At 42.2% G+C, this 26,360-nt stretch overlaps 1 protein-coding gene across 5 annotated transcripts in view; it reads right to left on the bottom strand.

Moving 5' to 3' along the window:
- Positions 1 to 26,360, bottom strand: part of DOT1L (DOT1 like histone lysine methyltransferase) — a 104,449-nt gene that overhangs the window by 38,136 nt on the left and 39,953 nt on the right. For 4 of the 5 annotated variants that reach the window (XM_074939418.1, XM_074939415.1, XM_074939416.1 and 1 more), the window contains exons 6-12: positions 23,911 to 24,005; positions 19,157 to 19,219; positions 11,025 to 11,080; positions 7,395 to 7,474; positions 3,371 to 3,439; positions 1,358 to 1,464; positions 262 to 303 (exon numbers count right to left, since the gene is read on the bottom strand). In XM_074939418.1, coding sequence (XP_074795519.1) covers positions 262 to 303; positions 1,358 to 1,464; positions 3,371 to 3,439; positions 7,395 to 7,474; positions 11,025 to 11,080; positions 19,157 to 19,219; positions 23,911 to 24,005 — 512 coding nt within the window. The remainder of the gene's footprint in view (positions 1 to 261; positions 304 to 1,357; positions 1,465 to 3,370; positions 3,440 to 7,394; positions 7,475 to 11,024; positions 11,081 to 19,156; positions 19,220 to 23,910; positions 24,006 to 26,360) is intronic. The other variant, XM_074939417.1, reaches the window with a different exon arrangement.

Below are 26,360 nucleotides of genomic sequence, written 5' to 3'. Positions count from 1 at the left end.
AATGATCATACTGGATGTTTCATTACTCTGAAAAAAAGAAAAGGAGTACTTGTGGCACCTTAGAAACTAAAAAATTTATTTGAGCATAAGCATCCAATGAAGTGAGCTGTAGCTCACGAAAGCTTATGCTCAAATAAATTTGTCAGTCTCTAAGGTGCCACAAGTACTCCTTTTCTTTTTGGGAACACAGACTAACACTGCCGCTCCTCTGAAACCTGTCATTACTCTGAATACATTATAAGAAATTTAAACACAACTTACCCTGAGTTTTGGATTTTTGAGACTAGAAAAATAGTTTTCAAGCTGAAAAGGGAAAGATAAGATAGTCATTATACATATCAGAATACACTGATGCGTAAAACACTGATGTCTAACAGGAGTACAAAATCGCAGATGTTCTGACAATTTTCCCCTTTGATAAGCTACATCAAGAAGCCATTTCCATTTCATTCTTTCTGGAAAAAAGCAAGCATGTGGTGTAGTGGGACACAGTCCAAGCCTCAACATGGTTTATCATTTTCAATGCAGCACATCCTTATTATAAAGCTTTGTGTTCTATATCTCTAGTCACCAGAAGGTTATTTTCAATAGGAGGCAACTCTATTCTAGTACTGAACGAAAGTAAAACATTTATCTCCATTCTAACATACACATCTACAACACAGGCAAACTAGAGCAGATTTACAAAACAAGGTTGTACAAACAGGTTACAAAAATTCAGATCATGAAGGTGAAGTGTTTCTCCACAAAATAAGAGTTACATTTCTATGGGCTTTGTTTATGAAGCAAAAAAAAAAAAAAAAGGTGAATGCACAGATGCATTTAAGATGCCTAGGCTAATGCTAGAGCAACTCAAAGTTTAATTCAGATAGAGAATTATTATAAAGTATCCTGATGCCCTAGCAGGAGATGCTTCACACATTTATTATACAGCACACTTTTAATTTTTTTAAAATTTCCTCTATAGTCTTTACTCAAAATGAAATAGCTATTATGTAGGGAAAACACCAGCAGAGTCAATGAATTATAATGCTAGAGGAATTTACATTTCTTCATATGTAAGTGTATTTTGACTCGTTTATTTACATACAGACAACCGCAGAGCTCCACAGAATTGCATCCTTTGAGAAGCCTGCTGCACTGAAGGAATCAAAGGTGAAGTGGAATTTGGATACGTGTATGCATGCTAAGAGACTACAGTGTGTGAATAAATTGTCCCCTTCCCCCAAGAGCCATAATGCATGTCCCTAAATGCAAAAGGAAGATAGGAAAAAACCCTAAGAATTCCAGAGTATGAGACTAACACGGTGCTTCCAAGGGAAAAATGAAAGATTCACTGGCCTATGTTTATACTCACTATGGTGCGATCAATAGTATGCAGGTAGTAAGAAACTGGTTTCCCGGTCCATGAAACCGACCCTTTCAGTGGTGATAACTCCACAACTCTCATTATAGTGCCAATATCTGAAGGGAAAAAGGGCAGTTAGGAAATCAAGGTGAGCCCCATTTCCCATTCACATTTATCAAAAGTAAAAGTGGCCCAGCAGTTTCAGAACTATGTTTTAACACAGCAACGGTAGCCTTAGCATACAGAACGCCTTCTACCCAGCCAAGCCAGTCCATGCAGGAACTCTGACCAGTTGCACGGTGGACTTAACCCCTCTACCCCCAACATTTCAAAGTGATCTACATGGAATACACACACAGAGCCCTAATGCCAAGTGCGTAAATCCTTTCCGAAAGAGGATATATTCAGTCATATTATATGGTGCTAATTAGCTGCTCAAATAGACCTGGAAACACTGTGGTCTAATTTATATATTTTAAGTAATTCGGTACTTTTTCCACATATCACTATGAGTTTAGGTAAAAATCTGTGATATGCAAAATGCATATTTAGGGTACATATGACAAAGCCTTGGCTGGGATGATTTAGTTGGTGTTGGTCCTGCTTTGAGGAGGGAATTGGACTAGATGACCTCCTGAGGTCTCTTCCAACCCTAATAGTCTATGATTCTGTGATTGTATTGTTTTTATTCTGCTTGCAGATACTCAACCATTCCGGAGTAAAGGGAGCTACAGTGGGCTTTCAATCTAACAGTGAGTCCAACTATGCTTCCAAAATAACTTGTTCAAGGAACCCACTGACAATATCGCTACAACAGTATGGACAGGGCCTTAATTTTGTTGGAAAGGGGTCACATATCCAGGATAAAGCTTTGACTGTAACCAAGGCCTTAAGCCTAGATACAGAATACTACTGAATCCTATCTACATAACAAATTGTAACAACCAAATGCCTGAGTGAATAGCATGACTGTGTAGGAGAGATTACAGATACTTATTTCTGCTGAAAGACGCTGATCCACCAGAGTCTGAATATATATGAACATTATATGCAGACAAATATGAGGTTTAGGATACAGCCAGTATGATTTAACCAAACTAGTTTAACCAAACTTTTAAAAACAATTTTTGATCTGTCCCAAAGTCTCCCCTCTCACCATACCCCGTTTTATTATTTTCCTCCTCCAGAAGAGGAATTAAGAATGTCCCAAAGAAGTTGGATTACAAAGAGCTTTAAAATAAGGTAACATTATTGTCACCAATGCAGTTTTATTAACTAAGATTTAACCAGACAGATTTTAAAAGCAAAGCAATAACCAGAGGCAGAGTGTGCCAGCTGTGTCTCATCAGGGCAAAAACTGGTGAATAAAAATATTTATGGGAAATCTGGTGAGATGAATGCATGAAGGACCACAGAACAAGAGAATGCACTTTCCTGTTACGTCAGGGAAATGCAGATTTTGGTGCCATGAGCTCTAAGTAGACAGTATTTCCCTAAAAGCTAAAAAAAAATTTAAAAGCCATTAAGATTGGAATGAGGCCCAGGACTAGAACACTGCAGGCATATTTATTTGATATTGTATTTCCCATGTAAATTAGTAATTGGATGAGATTAGGTCCTGTAATTGAACTTCCACACTTTCTCTCTGTACCCAATATTTGAAGGTCATTTCCTCTGAGGCCTTCTTATCTGAATTCCTATAGCAGTTTGTTTTTAGGGAAAGTAAACTCCTTTGCTGAGAGTTTGTGAGAGGGAGCAATTTTGGTCAGCATGAGACAGGTTGGATAGCATTAAGTGCTGATGACAAACTTTAGCTTTTAATATGCAAAGTCTCATCAATACTTAGAGAGCTGTGACATGTGTCTCTCTCTGATATTTGGAAGGCACCTGTCAACTTGATGTTTAACTTTAACATACAACAGTAGCTTTCTACTGAGCTTTTCCCCTTTTGGAAAAAAAAAAAAAAGTCATATATTGAACACCATATAGTCACATTTAAGCAAAGAGAAAGGCCAATCTTACCACTCAAGTTTCGACTGTTTATTCTAAAGTTTAGAGGTGCAAAAGGCTTTGAGGACACGATTCTGCCACCTGGGAAAAAAGATGTAAGTGATCTAGTTACCACTACTCTTTGACAGAAACCCTTTGGAGAAAGTAGGGGCTATATATTGCTTTATATTTAGTGCCAGAATAGCAACCATGAACAGTTGCACTAACACCACTGAGTCACTTTAAAAAAGCTTGGGGTTTTTGTTTTTGGTAAAGATATAAAAAAAATAACCACTGACAACATCCAGGCTATTCAAATAATAGTACCACTAGGTAGCTCTTAGATAGGGCTTTTCATGTACACATCTCAAAACATTCTAAAAAGTATAATTATCCCCATTTTACCATTGGGGAAATATAGGCACAGATGCTGTGACCCAGGAACTTCTTACTGGCAAGGGGCAAGCAGGGGGTGCAGAGGGGTTAAAGGAATCTGCCGAGTGCGATATTTACATTCTAGCTTACCAAAAGAGTGTCGTCTGAGGTCTCACATAAAAGCTGATGTGACACTGATCAGCAACATCATTGCAAAACCCAAGAATGCATATTATGCAAGAAGTCACATATATACACTGAAAATTATGTTCTTAAATTCTGTGTCTAGGGGCTAGTCATCACCTGAAAAACAGGTTACCCAATTGTGTGTTTAAATGTAAATTAAGTATTGTATAGTTCTCAGTGGGTCTCCACCCAACAGTCTGAACTGAATGCTAATGAAGGAGAGAGAAGTAACTGGGGGGGAAAAAACATGGAGGACTGGGGGTGTTTACGCATCAAAGGTTTGCTCTGGAATATTCAGGGGATAAAGATGACACCCTAGCACTCTTCACTGAGGAAGTAAATGGGCAACAAGTTTGCTTTGCGAAAAAGGGGTCTTCATCAGGTTTGGATAAAAATGAAGAGCACAGCAGGCGGATGGGGGGAGAAGAAGGGCGCAAAGGGTGTGATAGTCTTCTTTAGACAGGAGGTTAACAGTTTAGTCTGTAGAAAACGTGTTATGGTTTTGTTTTAAACGTAAACATTTGTTTCCAATATTCTTACTCACTATCACTTGAATCCCTGATCTTTTGGGGGGAAAAAACCATTCTTGTTTTCATTATAAATGTATCTAAATGCTGTGGTGTGAAGCAAAGTAGTGATCCTGAGCTGAATCTTACAACCCGTTTGGGAACAGTAAGCTTGGTAATTCAGTGAGCGCTCAGTGGAGAAGGGGCTGGACACTACAGGGAATGCTCACAGGGTTCAGGGGTTCCCATCTCTAGCTTGTATAGAGGAAGTGACAGTGTGCAAGGCAGCGCTTGTGTTGCCAGAGGCTGGTGGTTTCAAAGAGTTGATCCACCGTAGGCACACGCAAGACTGCTTCACATTAAGGGCAGGTGGTGGTGAGGTGCCTCACAACCCAGGATACCAACAGGGAGCGTCACAGAGATGAAGTGCCTTGCTGAAGGTCCTAGGAACGTAGGACCACAAAGGATCTCCTGGGTTACCGAGTCCAGTCCCCAGCCACCACAGTTAGAGCTGGGAAGAGAACCCAAGTCTCCTGATTCCCAGTCCAGTACCCTATCTACTGGTGCATGATGCCTCCATGTCTCATGCCTCTATTAAATTAAATAGAGATTAAAGCCCAACTCTGAAGTAAAGCTAGAGAATCAAACATACTGCAACTCTTCTGACTTTGGTTGGTTTGTGTCACAGCTATAATGTTGTGGAATTTACTTTTTTTATTTATGCCTAGGCTTGGCCTCAGAAGGAATAATCCTGCTTCCACAACTACTTAGAACTGTGATAACCCACTCTATACATTTGCCTTACAATAGCAGTTAAACAACTATTTTTGTAATATGTGTCACAACCAAGTTAAATTGTCACGTGTCTGAAGGACTGAAGGGCAGGAATAAACTAACAAACTAAAAGTACCCCAGCCAAGTTAAAGACCATCATGACATTGCTGGACATTTCCAACTGCTAGCTTTTACGGCTCAACTTCTCAGGAGGAAAAAACCCTGGGTATTTAACGATAACACTTTCCATGCTCAAATATTACCTAATTAATACTCCACACCCACGTGACATAGGTAAGTATAACGATCCCCATTTTAAACAAGAGAAACAGATGGATTGAGTGACTGCTCAGTGGCACAGTACAACTGAACTCTAGAGATTCTAGCTTCCAGAGCCATGCCTAATCCATGAGACCACATGGCCTCTCAATAAACTACAATTCACCTAATGAATTTAGTACTAGTTGAACATGCTGAATTGATCTTGCGGTGTGTCTATACTAAAAATAAAACAAAAACAAAAACCCATACACCCCGGCTCAGTGAGTCTCTCAGCCTTCGTCAACTGACTGGGGCTTATACTACGGAGCTAAAAATAACCGAGTAGCCATTTGACCTCAGGCTGGAGCCTGGGCTCTGAGACCCAGTGAGCGACATGGGTCTCAAAGCCTGGGACTCCAGCCAAAGCGGGAATGTCTACACTGCACTACACTACCTATTTTTAGCCCTGTAGCACAAGCCCCAGTCAGTTGACCCAGACTCAGATTTGCTGCCACAGGTCTCTTTTTGAAATGTAAACACACCCTTGGAGACCGAAACCTTATCACTGCCACAAGATATACAGCAAGAGCAGATTTCAGAGTAGCAGCCGTGTTAGTCTGTATTCGCAAAAAGAAAAGGAGTACTTGAGGCACCCTAGAGACTAACCAATTTATTTGAGCATAAGCTTTCGTGAGCTAGAGCTCACTTCATCGGACACAAAGTGGAAAGTACAGTAAGGAGGTCTCCTCACTGTACTTTCCACTTTATGCGTCCGATGAAGTGAGCTGTACTCACGAAAGCTTATGCTCAAATAAATTGGTTAGTCTCTAGGGTGCCTCAAGTACTCCTTTTCTTTTAGCAAGAGCAGAGGCAATGCAAATTGCCCCAGTCATCAGTGTCCTTAAGGCCCGACATGAAGGGCCACCAGTAGGAAGAGAAGGCAGTCCAGTCTCCAAGTCCATTTAGACTTTGGTCTATTTACTCAGACAAGAGGTAGAATCTCCAATTAGTCGCCGTTGTGGTGGCTGTCCACGTGTCCATACCTGTTCACAAGGAACAGAATGGAACCCACCAACCTGGCTTCAGATGACTGTAAATATGTCATCACCACGAACAGAGTATCTGAACCACAGAGATCGATACAGAAGGATCAGTTTCCTCATTAATAACCCCCTGAACCATCCGAACCCAAGCATACCACCACTGGTATAGTGCGTAATAACCAGAAGAAAAAATGACCAAACAAAACTAAATGAGACCAATCACTTTGGACAGTGAAATTGAGTAAAGTGTGAAAAGCAAGCTAGGATTAAAAGATTAATGGTTTAGAACTTTCAGTGTTAATCAAGGGAAGTGGTTTCTCCATTTTTTCTAATCTGTGGGTAAATTCGTAAGACAAAGATCTATCACCACAATCCCTCACGATTTGGTTCTCAATGCGTTTTTCTATAGAGCACAACAAAGGGCTCTGCAGACTGTAGTTTCAGAAGCAATGATCTAAGGTGTTAGTGCAGGTTAGGAATTTTTAAATATAATCTTAGTGTTATTTTAAGTACAGAACAAAGCTCTTTGAGCTTTAGATGTTGCTAAACTTGCATATAAATAGGAGTATTTAAAGCTGAAAAACACATTCAGGATTAAATATTCAAAAAACATTATGAAAGGTGCTGCCATGGAAATGCCCTTCTGTCACAGAAACAATTTGCATACATATATAGTAGGAACATTTAAAACAACGCAATAGACCTTCTGGGATGTCTTATGATTCCAAAAGACTTAAACTGAAGGCTGGTTGCTAGAGATAGCACATCAGGAACAGATGGCATGCTGCAGCAGCTAGTAAACCCTGAATCTACTACTGCACAGCAAAAAAAAAAAAAAAACCAGCAGAATATTCAGCAGCTCCCATAGTGACCAGGAAGCCAACGGAAAAGAGTTTAAGTTCGATGTGTTACCTTCCTTCATGTTTGCAAATCGCTCCTTCAGTTGGTGATCCACCTCAGGACCAAAGGCAAAATTATTCACAAAAATAACACTGCAAGATAATGGTCTAGTTATTAAATAGGAACAGACAAATGGCATCTTAATTTTATATACACTGCTACTTCTATGCAATCAGCTATATTCTATGAATGATGTGCATGGTTCTGAAACAAGAGAATGCTATATATCCTGAGGGCGTATAGCTATTTTACTCGAGAAACCAAAAATTTCTACTTGCAAGCTACACAAAGTAATAAACTATAAATAGTCAGTATTCACAGTTCTTCTTTGCTGAAATGTTGCATATGAAAAAAGTATCATATTAGGACACTTCCATTCATCAGATCAGCAGCTTCTGCACCATGAATTCATAAGTTAAGAACTACACTGGCAAGTTTCACTATCATAATATTAAAAGTATGTTCATCATGCCTCCATAATGTCTGGTGGCCCTTTTACAGTGTATATGAACATAGCTACTGCTAACATGTTCATGACACTTGTTAAATCACACTTAAGGAATGGTGACAGCCCATCTCGACAGATAGCTGTTGAATCCAATTATACTTTTGGTAATTTGAAGAAGTATTTACAAGTAATAATTTATTTACAAAGTACCCCCCACCCCCACAAATGATGGTGAAATTTGACAGGTCTTTTCACAAGGTTAACAGTCAGGCATTCAGTTGAGAATCGTGTTCTCTTAGCTCTTTCCCAACAAGCCTTGCTGTCTCTAAGGCTGTCTTTGGCTCTATCCTACACTGGAAACATTTATGGTTTTCATGGTTGAGGGATTAAATCTGGCAAGGGGTTCACCACCCCGCAAAAATATTTAAGCCTTGAAAAGAGAAATCGAACAAGTTGCAAGACAACATGGCCATGTGAAGATGAAAAGTGTCATGAAGTGAAAAAAAAAAAAAAAAAAGACGTAAGAAACAGGACACATTACAAATGGAGAATACACGTTACACTGGGTGTAATTTTGAAAGCATTTAACTTTGGGTCAGATATGGTGTTTCCAAATGTCTTCTATTCCCACTGGCTTCCATGGGAAATAAGGATGCTTGACACCTCTCAGAAGATATTCAGCACTTTGCAGGATCAAGCTCTTCAGGACTTTTTTCAGCCAATGCCATCTATTTTATAAGAATTTATTTCTTTGCGAGTGATACTAACTTAGATTCTTCTTTCCCCTTCTGGTGCCTCCATACAACACACAAACTTAAAGGGCACTAGGTTTAAGAGACGTAGCCAAAACTATTTAAAAACCACAATTTAAAAAAAAAAATTATGTGCCAATAAAAAAATATCTTTTTTTCTGCCCACCCCTGCTCTTACAAAGATGGGAAGCTTGTCTGGCAAGCAAGGCCAGTATGGGTTCCTTTCATCCTGCTTCCCACCCCTATGCCAAAAAAAGCCTACTGAGCACAGCCACATGTATTAAAGTCACTAGAGAATTTTAAGGGGGGAAAGGGAAAAGAAATAAAGTCCACTGAAATCTTTTTAAAATGTTCATTCTCATGGAGTATTTACTATGAACATTGGAGACCAAAATAACTTGGCTTTCTCCTTATTTGGTTTATTGCCTTTTCAGTGCAGACTGCTAAACCACAAGTGCAGACAGTATGAATAATAAATGCCACACATCTTGCTTAAGCCTCAGCGGTTGTGAGAGCACAAATATGAACAAGAATTGTATGCGTGCAAAAGTGAACATGCATTTTTAAGAGTTTGAACCTTTTGAACTCCTATTATCTACTTTGTTAGAAGCACAATTTAGATTAGTAACTGATGCTGTTGGATCAGGGATGGCGTCATAAAACCCTTTAGCCAAATGAACTAGCTAGGAGTGCTCTTAAAAATCCAAGTGGCTACTATCATCATGAAGGCCATCACCTAGGATGCTCACACTGCTTACAACAGAAAATGAAGGGGGAAATTTCACTATTAGGTAATTGACTTGGGCCAAAATATCAATTGATCAATCAAAACATTCTTTAAAATAGCAGATGTTGATCAATTTGCAGTCACAAAAACTCAAATGACTAAGGCTTGAGGATGAAAAACTAATTTTTTGCTTTAAGAACTTTTGTGGGAAGGAGGAGATGGTTGTGGGCTGGTAGGAAGAAAATCAACTGCATACTATTCAAAGTAACAAAGAATAGCCATAGATCTACCAGTGTCTCCATGTGCAATAGGAGACAACCTATAGCAGAGGTCTGCTCGAGGCTAGGCCTGATCTGGACTCAAGCCCAAGAGGGTCGAATCAATTTCCAACCTAAGCCTGAGTCAGTGCAGCTGCTGCCTCCTCCCCCAGGGATGGCTCTCCTCCTGCTGTCCTTGGAGTCAGTGGGTGCATGAGCCAGTGGCTGCATGCCCCGCTCTTGCCAACAGCTGCCCCCATTGCACTGCTTGTGCTGCAAAAGTGAGAGGTGCTGTGACTCCTCTGCACACTCACTCCATTGCAGCATGTGTGCTGTTAAGCATGTGTGCTTCTGCCAGCAGAAGCAGGATATGTAGCCACCGCTGCACCACCCCACGGGCCGGAGAAGGAGAGCCAACCCCACTCGAGCCAACACTGGTAGTCAGGTTCCGTCGGGTTGCAGGGCTCTAATCTACAGCCTACATTAAAAATTGTTCCAAAGAAATGGAAGAGAGCTGGAAGGGATATAGAGGGATGTGTGTGTAAAGACGCAAACAACTAATAAAGCAAAACCACACCACACTGCAGGGCTGGGACAAGTCTGCCCACAAATTAAAAGGCAGCCCAAGAAGTCTAACTGGGGTACATAACGCAAAAGTCAGCCTGGCAGATGCCTTTCCTGGAGTGTGCTCTTAAATATGGTCTTGGAAACTGTCCATAACTTGCCACAGCCCTGAAGAGTTTCAATGAGCCTTTTTGTCAACTGTTTTCCATCTCTCCAAGAAAGGGGATGGTCTAGGAGCACATCTGCCGTTAACCATTTTTTCTTGTCTATCCATCATGGTACATGATTAATATCTACTAACAAGGCTCTATGAATATGAAACCATTCACAAAAATTTAGGAGTGTTTTGAACCATGACATTTCCCTCTTCAGCAGCAGTATGCCACAGGTTGGGGTTTTTTGTTTTTTTGGGGGGGTTTTTTTTGGTTTTTTTTTTTAAAAGATTCCATCTCTAAATACAGATCTTCAGTTTGGGTGAATATTCAACTATCCAAGAAGATCAATGCAACAGAATAGCCGATTTCAATTAGCTCAGCCTTACTATCAAGGTAAGCAGCTATCCCAGCCACATGAAGTACCAGCCACTCAAGCTGGTGCTTACACAGGAGTCACCGATAGGTTAAAGGAAATGCAAACACAAAAGGGGTCTACTCTAGCTGTGCAAGAGGAATTTATGCTGTGAACTCCCATTAATTCTTCTGGGAATGCATGAAAACCGATTCCTCCAGTCAGATATCAGGCTCCCCATACTGCTAGCATGGAAGCTCACATATAGGCTTTCAATATTAGCTATGGAAATTCTGTATTACAAGTTGGCCATTCTTTTAATTTCCATTATGATACACTGACAAATATTACACATTCATAAAGCCACAATCAACTGTTCTACCGTACCTTGTGTTTGCAATTCTTTCTTTCCATTCTTCGGAGAGGAAGTCACCTCTTTCCAGCTATAAAAAAATAGACAAAAATGTGAATGTCTCTTTCAGCTTTGTAAACGGCAAGGCTAACATACTAGACTCAGTGATGCTGGTTATGAATAGGGCCACTTCAGGAAATGCCTCAGGGAGAAAACTACCCCACATCCCTTCAAACAACTCCATTCACTCCCCAAGACAAGGAGTCTTGCCCACTCCCTATATCCAGATGTCCTTTTACCCTCAAGGAGGAGCTAATCATTTACTGCCCACCATCCAAATATTGCAACACCACACAAGATTTTATTGACTCATCACTGCAGTACTCAAGTTCATCACATACACTAAATGAATGCATCTTCTCAAACCCCCTTTGTGTGTGGTGAGAGGTGGGGGGAGGGGAGGGGAAATATTCCCATTTTACAGATGGGGAACTGAAGCATGAAGATTTAGGCCAAAATCTGCAAACGTGTCCACTAGGTTAGGTTTCCTCAACGGCTGGGTGCTCACCTTGACACCCCCAGGACCTGATTTTTCAGGGATGTTAAGCGTCTTCAGCAACCATTGACTTTCACTGCAGTAAGCATAGAGCGTCTTCACCAAAGGCACTACAGTGGCGTAGTTATGCCAATGTAGCACTTCGAGTGTAGACTTGTCCTAAGTTACCTTGATATTTGAAGTGTTCCCTAAAAATTACTAATTTGCAGTATTCTCTGTAATTACAACGTGCAATATTGTAAATACTGAATTAGCTGCACTTGGTTAATGAAGAAAAGTATTTCCAATGGTGCTGGTTATGACAGATGTCTAGTATGCTCACATACCTGGGTTAAACATGAAAATGTTTTTCCCGTCCACCCAGCCAAGAAGTAGCCATATTATAATTCAAGTGGACCACACAACCATGTTCAAACATGGTTATTTTTCTACTGTAGAAGCTAATGCACATTTACCAAGTGCTTGGCTAAAATCTGCACCAGAAATGGGAAGCTGGCATTAAAAGGGGTAGTCATTTTGGCCTCATCTACACTACAAAAAAGCCATGTTTAAACACTGCTGTGCCCAACTGTGTTATAAAACAGGGGTTCTCAACCGTTTTCTTTCTGAGCTTCTCCCCCCATGCTATAAAAACTCCACGGGCCCACCTGTGTCACAACAACTGGTTTTCTGCATATAAAAGCCAGGGCCGGCATTAGGGAATAGTAAGCAGGGAAATTGCCTGGGGCCCCATGCCATAGGGGCCCCCGTAAAGCTACATTGCTCAGGCTTCGGCGTCAGCCTCGGGTGGCAGGGCTCAGGGCCCGGGCTTCAACCCCATGCAGCAGGGCTTCGGCTTTCTGCCCTGGGCCCCAGTGAGTCTAATGCTGGCCCTGCTTGGTGGCCCCCCTGAAACCTGCTCGAAGCCCCCCAGGAGGCCTCGGACCTCTGGTTGAGAACCACTGTTATAAAACAGTTTCTTATCTCCAGTTACCAGATAACTGGTACATTTCTCAATATGGAAGCAAAGAAGAGGACCCTGCACCAGTGACCTACCACCACTTAATTAAAAGCAGTGTGGAAATTATGTGATGCCTAAGAACATAAGAACAGCCACACTGAGTCAAACCAAAAGTCCATCTAACCCAGTGTCCTGTCTTAGGACAGTGACCAATGCCAGGTGCGCCAGAAAGAATGAACAGAACAGGCAATCATCAAGTGATCCATCTCCTGTTGCCTATTCCCAGCTTCTGGCAAACAGAGGCTAGGGACACCATCCCTGCCCATCCTGCCTAATAGCCATTGATGGACCTATCCTCCAGGAACTTAACTAGCTCTTTTTTGAACTCTGTTACAGTCTTGGCCTTCACAACCACCTCTGGCAAGCAGTTCCACAGGTTGACTGTGTGTTGTGTGAAAAAATACTTCCTTTTGTTTGTTTTAAATCTGCTGCCTATTAATTTGGTGACCCCTAGTTCATGTGTTTTGAGAAGGAATAAATAACATTTCCTTATTTACTTTCTCCACATCAGTCATGATTTTATAGACCTCGATCATATCCTCCCTTAGTCGTCTCAAACCATTTATGGGCTTATATCCCTACTGTAGCAGTATCCCTTCAGCCAATGAGGCGGGAGAACTGCCTGCTGCGAAGTTTGACAGTATAAGAGGGGCTTTTTAATTATTATTTTGGGAAGTGAAGAGAGCTAACCACCCATCATCCTTCAGGTCATAGTTCCATAGTAGTGTTACTGACCTTCACCAGCCCCAAGGGAGAACGCAAGCATCCCCAAAGTGGAGATCTCAATTTGAGATCTCCCAACAGTACCCAAAACAAGTGGCACAAACAAAAATCCCCAAAATTTCATTTGGGACAAGAACTGGTAACGAAATGTGAGCTCTTCCCTGGTAATTAAACAGCTACACAGCCAGCTTCTAATGGGATATTGCATTGCTTAAGTACAGAATGCTGTACGGTCGAGGTCACACAGGAAAACCACAGCCTGTCAGTGTGAGATGACAACAGCAGCAGTAGGGATGCACTCAGTCTCTTCCAATCAGTGTACCCACCCCCACAGTGCTCTCTCTCACACATAGCAATTTAATCTCCTTAGTGAATAATGAATGGAAAGGACCATATGTAATGCAGATATTTTCATCTGATTAGACAACGCAGGGGACCTGCTTTATCTAAACGGATAATTAGCTCACTGAAATCCACTTCAGAGAGCAGCCAGCCCCCATTGTTTCTAAATTTAGAAGCAGAGGCAGGTTTTCCCTCCCTTTTTCAGACAGCTAGGTTTGCTCTTCAGAGACTGCAGGAATATGCTCACAGTAGCTGATGTCTGCAACTCAAAGCAAACTGGCAGGTCACACCCATAGGAAGCAACAAGAGACACACTACTGCAGGTCTATATTCATTATAACGGATAACAGCAGCTGCTTCTGAAGGCCAAGTCCCCTTTCCCAGAGCTTTAGGCTCCAAAATATAACAGCAGCTAATATTCTCTCCCCAGACCTGCATTGGAAGGCTCTGCGGTAAAGCTCTGACTGCACAATGCCATAAATACACAAAGTCTCATTCTAGCAGTCTCAGGGCAAAGTGCTTGGCTCACAAAAACAGTTAACTCTGCCTGGAAAAGTACACATGGTTATTTTTAAGCCCCTGTTCATTGCAAAAATAACTAGAGGCAATAATCCAAACCTCTGAAACGTGGCATCATGTCAAAGCCACAGGGGACGTTTGGAGGGCTTTTCAAATACCAAAACATCGAGTTTCCCGCTGAAATAGGGCATTCAAAAATATTTAGGACAAATACACATCCTGCCCACACCCTGACTGCAGAGAACTCACTGTTAAACAACTGAAGCTTTTAAGCACAGACAATGACAGTTATGTGCCTACAAAATACATCAGTGCAAGTGATATCAAGGAAGCTTGAGATACTGATTAGCGCTTTACAAAACTCACTGTTTTTGTTCTGAAGCGAGACTTTTGTGAAAAAGCCAACACGTGGCATCCAGGACACACCCAAGCCTACCAGAAAAGCTAGGTGAGGCCTGCAGGCTACAAGAGAGGGGGAGAAAAGACACTGCTGTAGGGACTACACATATCCACCATTAATGCACACAAGCTCATTTGTGGGGTTGGGACGGGGTAAGTAAATACCTAGGCGAGTGAGATTTCCTTCTATGATACAGTCTGCTTGAGTGAGAGGGATAAATCAAGTGCACAACTCCAAGCAGCCATCAGACCTATCTACAGTCTCAGTAAAATTTGGAAAGTTAGACTCATACATATATTATAATACGTACTGCGGCCACGAGTGCAGGGGACTGGACTAGATGACCTCTCAAGGTCCCTTCCAGGCCTACGATTCTCTTATCTGGATTCCCTGTTCTCCATTCCCAGCCCTCGTACCTCCCATACCAAAGTGTTGGGAAGGCTGGATAAAGAACGCTATGATCCAATCCACTCTTGATTTTAAAAAGCCAAAGCCAGACAAACAAGGTTTTGCAAAATAACAGTGAACCCTAGTTTTACCCTCATCTTTAACCAAATTTACACCCGTGTTCACACTGGATTTAAAAGTTCTTTAAGGCAACTCTGAAGCAGATCACTTGCTGTATGAATGCCCCAAGACACCACTACAGTCCAGCAGGGATTTGGGGACTACAAATGGCTACAGTAGGACTCCATGGAAACTTGTATAACTCCACTGGGGGTGGGGGCAGGAAAGATTACACGCTGTATAACACTGACCTACACCCCCGCCATACCTTAAGAGTCTACATGTTTTCCTTCACTTTACGCCAAGGCTCGGCATAGGAAAGTTTTCCCCTATGGCTAGAGCAAGCTCTTTCTGGCAGCAGGGGAAGAGCAAGGGAATTGCTCTGTCATCAATCCAGACCAAACCAGAAAAAGCTCAACCTTTCACCATACTGAAAATTAGATGTGTGAATTTGGCAAAGTACCATATGTCTGTGTTAACTGCAATACTGAGTTTTTAAGCTTTAATTTGATAACTGAACATGTGCTGAAATTCCCCAAGAAAGACCATGTAATTATCCGGTTCTAATCACCTAAGAAAAACGCCAATTTCCTTGGGACAACAGTTACCCTGAAAAAAAGTTCGAAACTAACCTTGCAAACTTTCAAGGAACTAGTTCCATGGAAATAGATACTAGAAAATATTCTTTTACAGTCAAAAACAAAGAAAGAATTAATAGATAATGAATGGGGTTTAGGTTTGTGGTGGAACACTCTTGTCCAAAAGACTCAAATGACCCACAGCGGGATACGGTGTCCTAAGCAACAATGTGAAGGCACTACTAGCCACGGATGGTGGGTTTTTTCCAAGTGGTTTATGTTTTCACAGAAAGGAGAGAAAAGAGCAACCTCTCTCCTCCAATTTCTCCAGTCTTCTGCTCTCTCCTGCCCAAAATAGGAACTCCTACCTTTAAGTTTCAGTGATAACCCATTATTAGCAACTGTAGCTCAGCAAGTGCCTTGAACTCCAAAATGCCTCAAGATGTTTTGCACCAGCTGGAGAAGTTTACAATGCAATTATGGACTGAAAAAAGCGACAATGTTAAAATGGCATCTGCTTACTCAACAGATCTGCCTGTGTGTGTATTCTGACTGTGCAAATTCTGTATGCGTACTCTTCTCACTAAAATATATCTTATTCCTTTTTATTCTTGTTAGCACTGGAGACCAAATGCAATGGGAATGCAGAAGAGCAACCTAGATATTTTACTTTTTTGTTTAGGTCTGTGAATCAGAATTCTTAACTGAGTTCTGATTTCAGAAGCCATTGCTGGTGATGATGCTTCATCCAGAAGAGAAAACAATTCATTTCTCAAATTCCAGGCCACCTTTGAGGGACTGGACTAGGGAAGACCTATCCCCTGACTTGTAAATTGAGCACATTGGATATGGAGTCAATGTGAACCCCAAGATGTTATTCTGTCAGTCATTTTTCAGAGTACAAACACAGAGCCAGTTGTACTAAAGTCAAACTATGGATACCTAGCTGTGAGCAAAAAAAATTCATGCCGGAGGAACAATAGGATTTACTGCTGTCTCGTGTCTGTCACAGTTTTGACTTTTGGAGCAAGGCAGCAACAATAAGCATAAACTTAATACCACTGTCCAAATTTATTCAAAGCAGCGGCTAGGATCGGAGACTTGTTCCCACGAATTTCTGCCAATCTTCCCGTCCTCTTCCCCCCCAACTCTGTAGTCTTCTGAAAATATTTAACTTTATAATTTTTAATCCAGTTGCATGGAATTTACACAGTTAAAATCTAGTTGGTCACAAACCACTCCAGTCCTTAGTCATATTGACAATTGTCACCGACTGGGCTCTCAAGAACCCCCTGAAAACATCTAGAGCGCTCCTTCTCTGAGATAATGGGTGGTGGTAACCAAGCCATTTTACAAGCAGCAAAAGAGGACTCAAGTGCGGCTGCATTGTCTATCACCACTACATTCCACACACTCAGATGAAGCTTTTCAGCCTTGTGCCTTCCAAAGCATACTAGTCGCGGTGGTAACAGCCTGTATTACTACAGAGGTAATAGATGGAATTACTGTCTTACTGCCAAAGACAAGATGGCTTCTCAGCATGTTGCCATGTGGGAGAACTAAATATAGAAGGATTTGGGACTCATTTCCGTTACCCAATGTCCATACCACAAGCATTAAGGAAAGAGTCCATTACAATCCACCAGGAAGTGCATATCCTTAGCTAAGATATGTTGACCTGGGGGAAAACTGTTCGTTATCTGATTCTGGTCAGGGCTAGAGATACACGTACATATACTGCCAGCAGATTAGTGATGAAAAAGAGGTGTTAGAAGCCAAAAAAAGAGCGAGTAAAATCTGCCATGTATATGATAAGGAGGTGATGAGAAAATTTGCAAACCTAGTTGACCTAATGTTAGAATCCTAAATTCATACAGAACAGTGGTTTTCAAACTATTTGTACTGGCGACTCCTTTGACACAGGAAGCCTCTGAGTGTGACCCCACTTAAAAATTAAAAATGAAGGGGAAGTAATCTCATTTAATGGGGGCTCGGGGATGCCAGCCTCACGGAGCTGGCCGCTCGAGACCCCCCGTGTAACCTCTTGTGACTTTGAGGGGTCACAACCCCCTAGTCTGAGAACCCCAATATAGAAGGTGACCTGATTTTTAGTGGTGCCATGAACCCCAGCTTGTCACTGACTTCAATGGGAGCTCAGCTGCTCAATAGCGTTGAAAAAGCAACACACTTATTTGGGAGCCTAACTTTAAGCATGTAAGTTGGGAAATTTTGGCCTCAGTCCTTACCATTGGAGAAAAGGTTATAAAAGCCAAAGACCTGAACAAAAATAAGCAGTCTTGTTTCCATTATAGTGTCAGATTCTGCTACATGTAATATACAATGTGGCAATACTCACAGCCTAAAGCAATCAATACATATTCAGTATTTCAGTCTAGGTTCTGTTCCTATTCTTTAAATTACATGGATCATAAGTGAAATATCTTCAGTAAAGATTTCTTTCTTATAATGCCAGCTGGGTAGCACCCTGGAAGGCTGCCATATGGCCATTTCCTGGGAAGGAAGGCCTGCATACAGTTTCACAGCAGGAAAGAGTTTGCAGCCTTGACATTAATCCAACTGCAAACTACTCCTATCATGAAATCGGCATATATCTAATGGAACAGTGCCACACACTATATGTCAGTTTCAGTAAGGGGATATTTTGAGACAGGCAACATTGTCACCTTAATCCAGCAGATGGCCTACTTCTCAAGGAGAAGTAAGAGAGCCCTTACATTCAAGGCTGGTCACTGGACATGAGAGTATTATGAGACTTGAGTTCTCTGTAAATGAAAAATTAACCTTCATGCCAAACCCTGACTACCAACAAGAGGCCATTTGATAATACTGGGAAATTCAAAGGCAAGTAGATCAGACTGGTCCAGTAGCTTAGCCGTAGAGCTCTGTGCAAATCACATGAGAGACCAGGATCTATTTGTGTCAACTGCTCTCAGGCTAGGAGTGCTGCAGTGGTAGCTAGCTGAAACCTCAGAGAAGGGAAGATTCCCTTGAATCACCCAATGGCAATTCCTCCAAATGATTAGGGAACAACACTGACCCAACTCAACCCTCCTTGACTAGAAGCATGGCAGCTATGAGATCTGAAACATTTTTTTTTTTTTTTAAGAGAAGATTGGGATAAAGATATACAAACAAGCACGGGTATTCTCAGGGTTCTGAGAAAACCACTAGAGAACAAGATTACATGAATTTCTCACAGGTAAGTGGCTAATCAGGGAGCAATTTTCTTAATGATGTTTGAATGTGGGAGCAGAAAACAGCCTGAGTAACGAGAGTTTATAAGAAAGGGGCTTCCAAGAATTTATGCAAGCCTCAATAACATTCCCAACACCACACACCAAATGTCAAGTGAGTCAAGAGGAGGGCTCTGGGAGGTTGTCTTTTAGAGCGCATCACTCAGCAGCAGCAAGATAAAGGCCAGGAAGCTGCTTCTTGGCTGGGGAAGGGGAGGAGGGGGACCTGTAAATTCTGAACATTAGTAATAAGTGGAGCACAAAGATTTTCAGCTGAGTTTCACTCACTGTGTATTCTGCATGTTTTTTCCCATACCATTTCATCCACTTTCTGAACTCTCTGTCCATCGTCTAGAAGAGGGAGGAAAAACAAAACCACCCATTAGGACATCTCGCAATACCAGTTATATGATAGTGAGAGAAGAGGCAACTCTGAAAATGCTCACGGGCCTATAAGAGTTCTGTGCCATTAACACTTGAATGGGACTGCTGGAAAATCCTAGACACACATACTGAAGGTCTACCCTTCTAGTTCCTCTGGGGAAACTCCTTCACTTCACTGGGGCCAAGGTATCAAGGCTGACTTATTCCGTTCTCCCCTCTCCAGGGAAGCCTTAAAGACACTTTGAGTTGACACTGCTCAGTAGTCTGCCAAGGATGGTGCTACATAATTCCAGAGCAAGCAGAAGGCAGTGAACATAGTCCTACCGGAGCCCAGCTAGCGAAGGGGCGTAAAGACAGGTCTGCTCGGGCGAACGAGAAGGCAGTAGTAGGCAAGCTTCTTTCAGTTACGATTGCCGTTGCCTTGCAACACACTGCCAGCAGCTGGGGGGGAAGGGAGAGTGCTTCGATCTATGACTAAAGAGACTAAAGTTACACAGGATGGCAGGCAGCTGTGGTTCAAACCCAGCTAGTTGGCAGTGGGTTTCCATTGCCAGACGCAGGAGAAAGGAGCTTCAGACCTTCACATCCAGACAGCAGTGCTGCTTCTAATTTGCCCCAGACTATTTTTCTGAAAGCTTACCCCTTCCCATAAACTGGGGGTTTGGAAGACCTGGTGTTTCTGCACTGTGGCAGTGAGGGTCAGTTATGCCTATTCACCCGATTTAAAACTAAAACGGACGTGCAATGGGAAGAGCAAGAAAGGGTCACAATTTAAGACCTACTGAAACTGCAAAATTGGGTCCACATATTCAGGGCTCAGACTGGGAGGAAAGAAATGGTATTCAAGTTTCATCCACCATCCCAAGCTCCACTTACAGTCTCAGATCAGCTGGAGGTTTCTGATGTTATGTCAGCTGTGAAACATTTTGTGCTGACATTTGTATTCCCATTAGGCTTCAGAGTTAACACACCCAATTAACAACAAGACAGTTCACACCACTCAGAAATATTGTTTCAATCTCCAGAGTCAAAAGACAGTGAAACATCAGTTCACATTTTGGAAGATTTTCTTCAAAACCACAGACTAGAAACATAGGGTTTTTTCCCCCCTATTTAAGTGAAAGCTTAAAAACTGCATAAAGCGATGTAGTAGCCAGAGAAATGTTACTATGGACAAATTCAACTACAAGCTCAATACAATCACTGACACAAACATCTGTTGAGAAAAAAAGTGGGCCAATCTAAATGCACCAAGAAGCAGATAGGCTATTTAAGGGCAGATTCACAAATTTTTAAATTGCAGCAGTTGTCAAGCCGATAATCTAACGGACAGCCATTTATAAGTGCAAGGATAACATGTGTGATAGACCCAGGCCAGTTGGGTACAGCAGAGTAGTAGAAGGCAGATATACTGGTCACTGGATAAGCATTTTTCTGTTCCCTGACTGATCAGAGCAAAGCCTGCTCCACGCTGTGGTGGACACATGACTCCAATTAGCCTGCAAAGAGTCAGTTGAAGCCATTAGACTAATGAGAACACCTGACTCCAATTAACCTGCAAAGAGTCAGGTGAGGCCGTTAAGCTAATGTGAACAATTAAGGCCCCTCTGATACAATAAAAGGGCTCACTCCTGTCAGGCTGAGGAGAGCCAGGGAGCCAGAGCAGAGGAAGTGCAGCTGAAGAGCTGGGTAATGAAGACACCCTCAAGCCACTGGAAAGGGAGCCCTAAGGTAAGGGTGAAGAAGGTGTTAAGAGAGAGAAGCAGGAGAGCTGTGGGGAAGTGGTCCAGGGAAATGTAGCATCTCTGAAAGGTCGGTTGCCAACAGCTGCTGCCATTAGGGTCCCTGGGTTGGAACCCGGAGTAGAGGGCAGGCCCGGGTTCCCCCAACTCGCCACTACAGAAACGCCTTCTTGGAGGGGAAGACAGGACCCCGTCAGGACAGAAGGCTAACCTGTTCTGGAATAAGCCCGTAGGGACAACAGAGATTGTGGGAGTTCTCTCACCAACCTCCTTGCTGGCTTATGATGAAAATGGCTCAGTAGGCTGTGACCCTTGCCTCTAGAGGGAGAAAGGCTACGCAGAGGGTCACAGTGAGCCTCGAGTAATCTGCCAGGAAGAGCGGAACACACTGAGACAAGGCCACACATATACTTTATTCACCCAGTAAAGTCTTCAAATACAGTAACTCCTCGCTTAACATTGTAGTTATGTTCCTGAAAAATGCGACTAAGAGAAATGATGTTAAGTGAATCCAATTTCCCCATAAGAATTCATATAAATGGGGGGGTGGGGGGGTGTGTTAGGTTCCAGGGAAATTTTTTTCACCGGACAAAAAACTATATATACACACAGAGTATAAGTTTTAAACAAACAATTTAATACTGTACACAGCAATGACGACTGTGAAGCTTGGCTGAGGTGGTGAAGTTAAAGGGTGGAAGAGGATGGGATATTTCTTAGGGGATGCCTTACTGCTAAATGATGAACTGGCACTCGGCTGATCCCTCACGGGTTAACACGTTGCTGTTAATGTAGCCTCACACTCTACAAGGCAGCAGGAACGGAGGAAGAGGAGCCAGCATGGCAGAGACACACCCTGTGGGGGGGGGGGGAGGCACATTGCCCCTTTAAATACGCTGACCCCACTGTAAGTACAATCCCTTTAAAAAAAAAATCAGGAAGTGGAGACAGCAGCTGTGGCCAGCAAAGCCTCTCCATCCTGAGCCCTGTCCTGTCCCCACCCTGCTCTATATGGAGAAGCGGTAAGGGGTGAGGGGGACACCCTGACATTAGCCCCCCTCCCCTGCACATCAAGCAAGAGGCTCCCAGGAGCAGCTCCCAGGCAGAGGGCAGGAGCAGCACATGGCAGTGGGGGGAGGGACAGCTGAACTGCCGACAATTGGTAGCCTGCTGGGGGGCTGCCGCACAGGGAACTTAGGGGAGCTGATGGGGGGGCTGCTGGTGCACCCTGGTTCCAAGCCCCCACCAGCTCGCTGCAAGGGACTGCTCTTCCTGCAAGGAGTGGACAAAGCAGGCGGCTGCCAAACAACATAAGGGAGTATTGCACAATTTTAAACAAGCATGTTCCCGAACGGATCAGCAAGGTAACAAAAAAAACAATGTTAACCGGGATGACTTTAAGTGAGGAGTTACTGTACTTGACACAGCATTATTAAAAAGGGACACCATCAGGATTAGTACTCCCTAACAATTTATATTCTCTGCATACACTGGCAAAGTTCATGTAATTCTTTACTGCCTGCTGCTCATTTACACTATGGCCCCTTCACACTGCTCTGTGTAAACGGTCCTTTACGTAGGTACTTCTGGAGTGGCGTAAAAGTGCCTTTGTATAAACAAAACTCTGGCCCTATATGTATTTTCTCTCACAAATAAGTGGTTTTTAAACAGTGATTACTACTAAATAAAGAGCCAGGAACCTAGCCTTTGTGAACTGCTCTAAAATAAGTCAGAATACTCATGCAAGGAGGTGACAGAGAAAGATTTGATAAAAGTGTTCCAGCTCAATATGTCCAAGGGATTACCATGAAGAGTAAGGACAAATTATTTCCTAGGCCCTTCTATGGCACTCATGATAGCATCAGAGCCTTTTACATATATATTTGAAAAGGAAGCTCTAAAGCTTATGTACACATTATTTAAGAAGCTAAAGTTGGTATTTGAAACAGACCAAAGTCCATTAGTTTGAACAAGGAGTTAAAGGCGTGAAGCTCTATGCAACCTACTGGAGGAAGTACAAAATTCTTACTGCAAGGCTTGACCAACTTTTATTGTTTGCTTGCAACTCATTTGGGTTCCAGGTTTCCCTTGGAGTTGATTAACTTTGCAAGTCCCTATTGACATAGAATTAATGGAAGTGTAAAGAAAACTACTTGCCTAAGTATAATAGCCTTATTATGAGACATCGTCCTAAGTACTTCAATTGGGTGCATACTGAGCACTGCTATTAACTGAATACTCCAGTGCAATCGATAGGTCTCAGTTACTCTGCAGCTTCAGCTATATTAACATATTTAATATCTAAACTCAATGGTTTAAGAGTTAGGGCTGCTAAAGAACATTCTTAGCATGATCCAGATTGCAGCTTTTTTAAAAAAAATTATGAGTTTCAGCCATTCTGTCTCCCACTACTCTGATCTTGCTCAACTTCTTCCTAGAGGCTTTCAACCCTACACAGCACTAGCCTCTGTGACACAGCCCTTTCAAAGTCCCATTCCAGACCCGAGTGGGGTCCTGAAATCCACTGCTTAGGCAGTACGGTGTCTAGGTTAAACCTGCATCTTCCCTTTTGACTTTTGTTCCCTTTGTATAAGCTTCCCATCACCACGCAGCCTCACTCCGCCTGGTTTTCTCTCAGGCCTGAACTAAGCTCTCTTCAAAGACCAGTTAATGATATTTCTGATCACTCAGTGAGCACTGCCACTGAGCAACAAGAAGCACATCCCACCCCTCCCCATATCATTTGCATCACTGCTGTGCTTCCAGCCCTTACTGACTTAAGGAGCCAGAGTGTCTAGGATTCAAACTCAGGATTCCCGCTTTGTAATGCATAGCAGTTACCTGAAACACATAAGATATTGAGCCAACCCTGGAATCAAACACTTACCATCTCATACTCCTTGAGATGTAACTCACCTCAGCATATTTGGCCGGAATATCAGCTTTCTCCACACCATAGTGATGTTTGCAGTTTGTGGCAGCAGCGACTTGAAGCACTACCTGACCCACACCTGCAGGTAGAGAAAGAGACAGTTATAGTAAAAAAGCCCCCCATACACAGGAGACTGCTTCTAAAACAAAGACCAAGATGTATGCAAGGATTTCACAACATGTGTCAATTCCCCACCCGAAAAGTATGGATAATGTATCTCTCCCTCTCACCTTCTGTCTCGTCTATTCAGACTAAGCTCTTCAGGGAAGTGACTGTCTTTCTATAAGAATGTACAGTACCTAGCACAATAGCCATTCCCATAATACAAATAATATAGCACATTGATTGATAAACATATGACAATTTACATTACAACACATAATTCCAACTTCACAACAGTTACACCTCAATACCGGAGCCTATTTTCCACTAAAAAGACTTATGTCCTACAGGAAGTAAATATGGATGTTTTTTGTTTTTGCAAGAAAACCAAACAGCAGCTAGATAAATTTTGCAGTTCAAATCTCTCAGTATAATGGAGAGAGCTGTAACAAAACATTTATACCTGATTTTCATCGTAATGGAAAACTAATACAAAAGTCTCAGCATATTGGGAAAAAATGTTAATACACAAGACAGGAGTATTATTTCATAGTACAATAAAAAAAAGATAACGATCAATACGCATCAAAGTAATTTCAGACGCAATTTGCTAAACTGCAAGACAAAACATTACTTAAAAATGTATGAACTTCCCATCACTCAGTCTCAATTATGTTTGCATCAGAGACTGCTCCAGCAGTAATTAGCTGCCATTCCCACACCTTGTCTGCACTCATTACATCTCTTTGGCTTGTGGGGGAAAGAAAAAAAAAATCACAGCTGAACCTCTGCTTGCACACCTGACCCAGATTTTGCCAAGTACATGGTATATCTTTATAAGCTGTTGCAATCATTCTATATTTATTTCTTACCGCAATTGATTACAACTCCAGATCAAACCATTTCTATATTCATTCTAATACGACGTTTATCGCTGTTTGTACTGGACTAATGTAAAATGCATTGTCTCACTAATGCACTTCTCACAGAACCATAGATGATCACAAGGGAAACAGAAATATTCAAGCCAAGCAGATAGCACATTTGCACAGAAAACACATTGTCGTTTTCCATTTCATTGACTGCCTGCAGGAAGTAGCACTAGTAATTGAGGAGGTGGTGCTCTTGCCATTAAATCATTATTGATACAATACCCACTTTGGTATAATGGGGAACCACATACTGACAGTCCTGTATAATAAAAAATTGTATTATGGTACCACCTAGAAGCCCCATTCAGGTTCTGGGCCCCATTTTGCTATGTACCGTATAAACAGAGTAAAAGAACAGTTTACAATATGAATAAGAAGATGCAACTATTGAGTAACAAACGGAATGGGGGAGGATGAGGGAAGCAGTAAAAACTATATGCATTTACATGGGCCAAATAAAATATCAGTCATTACTGCCCTTCTCTCATCAGAGACCACTTGTGGTTTGAAGATACCACTTTTTTGCAACAGTTGTCCTAATTCCAATTTGAACAACTGTGTTCTGCCTTCCTAAAATTCCATTTCAACCAGACATAATATTGTTGGCTTCTAGTCTAAAATGGTTGGACAGAGTTACTGATAAAAAATGGCTGCAACATTTCACCAGCGGTTGTTACGCCCTGTGGCAGATGAATGATTCCTATACATAGAGGTGTAGGAAAGGCACTAAAGTTGCTGGATATTGTGCTATTGCTACAATGGTATTCTAATCTACACTGTACACTATACTGCGTTGACTAGAATACTATGGAAATTCAGTCTCAACTCTGCCATCTATGTGAAAACTTTCATTGGTGTTAACAAGAGTTATGTGGGGAGGAGAAATCAGGATCCTTTATTCTTCTTCGAGTGCTTGTACACGTCAATTCCAATCACGTGTGCGCGCACTGTGTGCACGGTCGTCAGAAAGTTTTCCCTTAGCAACTCCCACCGGGTCAGCTGCGGAGCCCCCTGGAGTGGCGCCTTCATGGCACTCAATATATAACCCTGCCAAAATGGCCCGCACTTCAGTTCCTTCTTACCGTCCATGATGTCCATTGGAAAGGCGTTCACTTGCCTTGCAAGTGCTTCCTTTAGTTTTCTTCTTTAGCCTGTAGTTTTAGTCTAGGATTCAATTAGCAGTTAGTTTAGTTTAGTGTATATAATTTGGGTTAGGGTGCAGGGACATCCCCTATCCCTTACCTCCCCTCAGCTGCAGGGCATGCCTCGGGCCCAAGGGTTTAAACTTTGCGGGACCTGCGGTAAGCCCATGCCTACGGGCGACCCCCAGGATGCGTGCCTGAAGTGTCTGGGGGAAGAGCACCGAACAGACAGGTGCAAAATCTTTCCGCCCTATGACG

The sequence above is a fragment of the Natator depressus genome, chromosome 25, assembly GCF_965152275.1.
Source record: "Natator depressus isolate rNatDep1 chromosome 25, rNatDep2.hap1, whole genome shotgun sequence".
NCBI lineage: Eukaryota > Metazoa > Chordata > Testudines > Cheloniidae > Natator > Natator depressus.
This window is presented reverse-complemented; position numbering and strand designations above follow the sequence as displayed.